At 38.0% G+C, this 4,411-nt stretch overlaps 1 protein-coding gene across 2 annotated transcripts in view; it reads left to right on the top strand.

Moving 5' to 3' along the window:
• Positions 303–4,411, top strand: part of LOC109851221 — a 5,611-nt gene continuing 1,502 nt past the window's right edge. Inside the window, exons 1-8 of one of the 2 annotated variants that reach the window (XM_020421257.1) lie at positions 303–735; positions 1,871–1,967; positions 2,194–2,301; positions 2,388–2,621; positions 3,109–3,227; positions 3,323–3,772; positions 3,967–4,075; positions 4,349–4,411. The exon at positions 4,349–4,411 is cut by the window's right edge and continues 377 nt beyond it. In XM_020421257.1, coding sequence (XP_020276846.1) covers positions 344–735; positions 1,871–1,967; positions 2,194–2,301; positions 2,388–2,621; positions 3,109–3,227; positions 3,323–3,772; positions 3,967–4,075; positions 4,349–4,411 — 1,572 coding nt within the window. In that variant the 5' untranslated portion in view covers positions 303–343. Of the gene's footprint in view, positions 736–1,870; positions 1,972–2,193; positions 2,302–2,387; positions 2,622–3,108; positions 3,228–3,322; positions 3,773–3,966; positions 4,076–4,348 lie in introns of both variants that reach the window. The other variant, XM_020421258.1, reaches the window with a different exon arrangement.

The raw sequence follows: 4,411 nt of genomic DNA, 5'->3' as shown, positions 1-4,411 counted from the left end.
TTGAAAGTAATGGGTAAAATATTAAAATAGAAGAGAGTTTTTTTTTATATTGTTGGAGCTCCTAACTAGGAGCTTGTTGGAGCTCCATAAAAGAATGTGTGCCTCCCAATGCTTACTTTTTTAATTTTTTATTCTAAAATGCTTGAGAGCTTGCTGACTAGGACTCCCAACTGGGAGCTTGATGCACTTGCTCTAAGAGAGACTACATATATAAGTACAAGGTTGAGGATAATACTGAGCCAATAACACATCCGACCCGAACCCGACCCTGTTCTCATCACTCCTAAAACCCTTGTCCGTAACTTTTTTTTTTATTCTCAAAGCAGCAAAAACCCTAATTTCAATGGCGCCCTCAAACCCGCCAATTCCCACGCCTCGAACCCTAAACGTCAAAAAGTTTGCCGAGTCTCGATCTCGGGAGCTAGAATCTCTCCACTCCGTCATCTCCGACCGCCTGAACCACGACTTCAAGATCCACCGCAGCAAGCGGAGACGGACTACGGGCTATCGGAGTTCAAAACGGAGGATCCGAAAGACCTCGGTGTCGGATTCTGGTTCGAATCCGAAGACTTCGCGTCGGGTTCGGAGGAGACTGGAGCTGCGATCGAATCCGGGATCGGGTTTCGTGAGGTCCGGCGACGGGACGAAGAGGCTGAGGACGCATCTGTGGCATGCGAAGAGGTTTACGATGGTGAAGAGGTGGGGGTTTTATTTGCCCCTCGGTGTTCAAGGGAGGTGAGCGGATATTTTAATTATGTGTGATAAAGTTAGGTCTTTGATAGATAAATCGATGTATGAAGCCTACAGGCTGTAGGGTTTAGGGTTTAGTGGGATTTATCTATTGAACTTTGGGGGAGTGTGATAAGTTGAATTATTGGATTTTCGTTAGCTGCAGTAGTAAAAGATAGATTTTTGTTGAAAAAATCTCAACAATGCTGAGTGCAGATGCTACCATCTAAAGTTTAGAGAACTAAAAATATTGTGCTTTAAGCTATATCTTCTTAATTGAAACTGAAAAGGATGATAAAGATATTTTAGAACTGTGGTTTACTTCTGTGTGAACATTGATTTTGTCTTCCTCTTAGTTGTAAAGGTAGATTTATCCTTCGTTTTTCACCTTATACAACCCCCCACCCCTCCCCCCAAACGCCCCCACCCAAAAAAAGAAAAGAAGAAACATGCACGCACACACAAAGAAAATAGAAAAGGAGCTTATTTGCAAATTTACACACCAAAAATCTAGATATTTGCTAATTTGCCCCTCCAATTCTACCATATTGAGTCAAAATATCTCCATACTGATAATTGTGCAATGGCCAGTGTTTGTGGTTTGCTAATGTTATTCTAAAGAAACTTGATTGTGATGAATGAAAAAGATATTAGTGGATTTACATATTTATTGTTTTCTGGCCACCTATCCATATATCAAATGCTTGAGATGCTGTTCTATTGGAAAGCTGTGTTGTATGGCAACTGTGTGATGTAATGATGTATGTATTTTTTTTGTGAAACAATTGATTTCCCCTTCTTGGTTAGTGCTCTTATCCATGCAACAGAAGATAAGATGCATATATCTAATAGAAAATACTTTGTTTCACCAATTTAATTCTCTTCAACACCAGATATTCATGGTTTTACTTGTTACCCTTTTCTTAATACATGTTAATGGGCAAGTAAGTGTCATATACTTAATTTAGCTGTCACTTTTCTTGAAGATGATCCACTGCATTATTGTTATGCTTCTTGTTAGTGGACAGCTGCTCTTTGCTAAACTAAGCAGATGTTTAGTTTTTTAGTAACCTTATACAGAGAGTTGCTTTTGGGACAATATATGTATGTATGACTAATATCTTCATATTTACTAATGCAGAGGGAGAGGTTCAAGGGCTGTCCTGAAGTGGCTGAACTCTGGAGCGCTTGTACATGATGCTAGCTATTGTCATCCCATCCAGCTGGAGGGCCCAGAGGCAGGCCAAATTTCCTTTTCCTTTTTTTTTTTTTTTTTGAATCCACCTCTTGAAATAACTTTACCCAACAATAAGGCCTAATAGGATAGCATATTTTACTCAAAACATTCTTTTTCCATTTTCATTGCAATGTTCAATCATCTGAATTCTTCCCAACATATAGACACAATCATTCTTCAAATTTTTTGATGTGTTACTTATAATCCTATTTGCCTCTTGTCATCAGGAGGCAATACTAGCAATCTTGAGGATGGTTTTACTGCCGTTGCCTTCAAGCATTTCAGATGAAATATCATGTCCGATAGAATATGGAGCCCGTTATAGCAATGCTATGGTAGATTCTCATATACTGAATAAATATAGTTTTTTTTCTTAAAAATATAAAGATGTGTAGGCTGTAGCTGATAACATCTTTTGCAGTTTTACAATGTTAGCACATCTCCTCCTTCCTTTATTGCTCCAGTTCACTACATGTGGCGCCCATTTTCAAACGAGAACCACCATGTTTCTTCTGGGGAAAATAATGCTTCCATGAAGTCTTGCAATTTTGTTAGACAAGGATGCAGCACATCATCTCGGCAGTTGTGGATATGGATACATCCAGCAGCTTTTGAAGAAGGACTTGATATACTAAGAAGAGCTTGTCAGATGCAGGTACTACTGAGTGTTGACTGCAAATGTATATATCATGTCTTTATTCTGAATACTAATTTCAGGCTTCAGTATATGCTTCGCAGTTTTCTATTTGTCCTGTACTTAGTTTTGAACAGCTTGATGATATATACCCGCTCAGAAAATTGACATTGCGCATAGTTTATTAGAATCTTGTGACTGTTTCCAACCGCCCTTGTTAGAACTTCACACTTTCAGCTGCCACCTTCTTTGGGACCTTCCTCCATTGTTAGTTGCTCCTTTTCATACTCTAATCACGTGAATTTTTTTTTTGCAGAGTTGTGTAATTGGTTGGTGCTTTTTTCTTTCTTGTCAGTACGTAGATTTAGAGTTCCAGTTGTCTTTTCAATTGCCTCATAGGGGAAGAATACATCACATGTCAGCATGCACCAGTCTTGTATCATGCTGCTCTCAATACTATAAATTGATTGAAGGTGGTCTTCATATTTTATGTGTTGTCTTATTTCAGATAGATGAGAGTGCTGTTGCTGTCAGTTGTGCATCAGTGGAAGGGCATATTGCAAAATTGGAGATTATGGGATCAAAGGCAACTCAAATTCTTCAAAAGGTGCTTCTCCCTGTGTCCGAGTAAGTTACATTTCTCATAGTTGATAGAATAACAGTCTGCAAGATGTATTTATATTCTTTCCTTCGCGTATTTATGCAAAATATTCTGTGTGCAGATCTGATCAGAAATCTTTCTTCCAGCATGCAGAGCAACTTCCATCCAATTCAATTCTATCTTTTACAGTCCATGATCCCAGAGATTTTCCTTCTAAGGAAACTGCATCCAATCTTGAAACTACAATACATGAAAGTGATTTGCAGGAAAAGGATATTCAAACTTCTGAACCGATGCTTACTGGAGATTCATGTAATAGCGAGGATGATATAATTGCTCAATGGTCAAAACCCGATAAAGATGGAGTTAAACACTTGTGGGATTATGAAAAGTTGGATCCTCCTGTACCAGATAATATACTTTGCACAGATAGACACAATAAGCGCTTGGAACATTTTTATCTTGATTCAACCAATGATGAGAAATCAGCTACAGAAGTTGAGGATGGTTGTAGTCAAAGTTGCCCAATTTTAATTTTAAAGCATGCAAACAAGGGAAACCTGAATTCGGAGTAAGAAGCTGTTACATTACTATCATCCTGTTGTAGATAATATATGTTCTTATATAATATCATATATGCACACTTTGTTTTATTTCATTTTCAAGCAGAAGGAACCTGTTAATTTTCTTGATGTAGGAATAACAGGTAAATTGAGTCGAATCAAGTCTTTCCTAAAAAGTATTGATTCTTTGGTGTCTTAGCAGATGGTCGCTAGTTCTTCCTTTAAGTTGGGTTAAGGCTTTCTGGATTTCTCTGGTTTCACATGGGGCTCATGCGATTGGGCTAAGAGAAAGAAGATGGATTGCTTGTGATGTAAGTGCACACCGCATAACTCCATGAATCTTTATAGGTTAGATCATATGTTTCTAATTTGCAAATTATAGCATGATCCATTAACCCCATAATTTTCATTATCCCAGTCTAATTATACACCTTTCTAAGCATGTATTGTCATAAGAATCTTCAATTTTTTCACCTCATTAAACCCTAAGCCCAATCCTTGTTCATTCTTCTGCAATTTTTGTTTCTTTTCCTAATTTCATAATACTTTATTGTTTAACCCCGTCACTTTTCCCCTCCTTCTAGAGTGGGTTGCCATGTTTCCCATATGATTTTCCTGATTGCAATGCATATTCCTCACTCATGGCT

Source organism: Asparagus officinalis, chromosome 8 (assembly GCF_001876935.1).
Source record: "Asparagus officinalis chromosome 8, Aspof.V1, whole genome shotgun sequence".
In the NCBI taxonomy this organism is placed as follows: Eukaryota; Viridiplantae; Streptophyta; class Magnoliopsida; order Asparagales; family Asparagaceae; genus Asparagus; species Asparagus officinalis.
The sequence above is the reverse complement of the archived record's forward strand: the minus strand, read 5'-3'. Positions and strand labels throughout refer to the sequence as shown.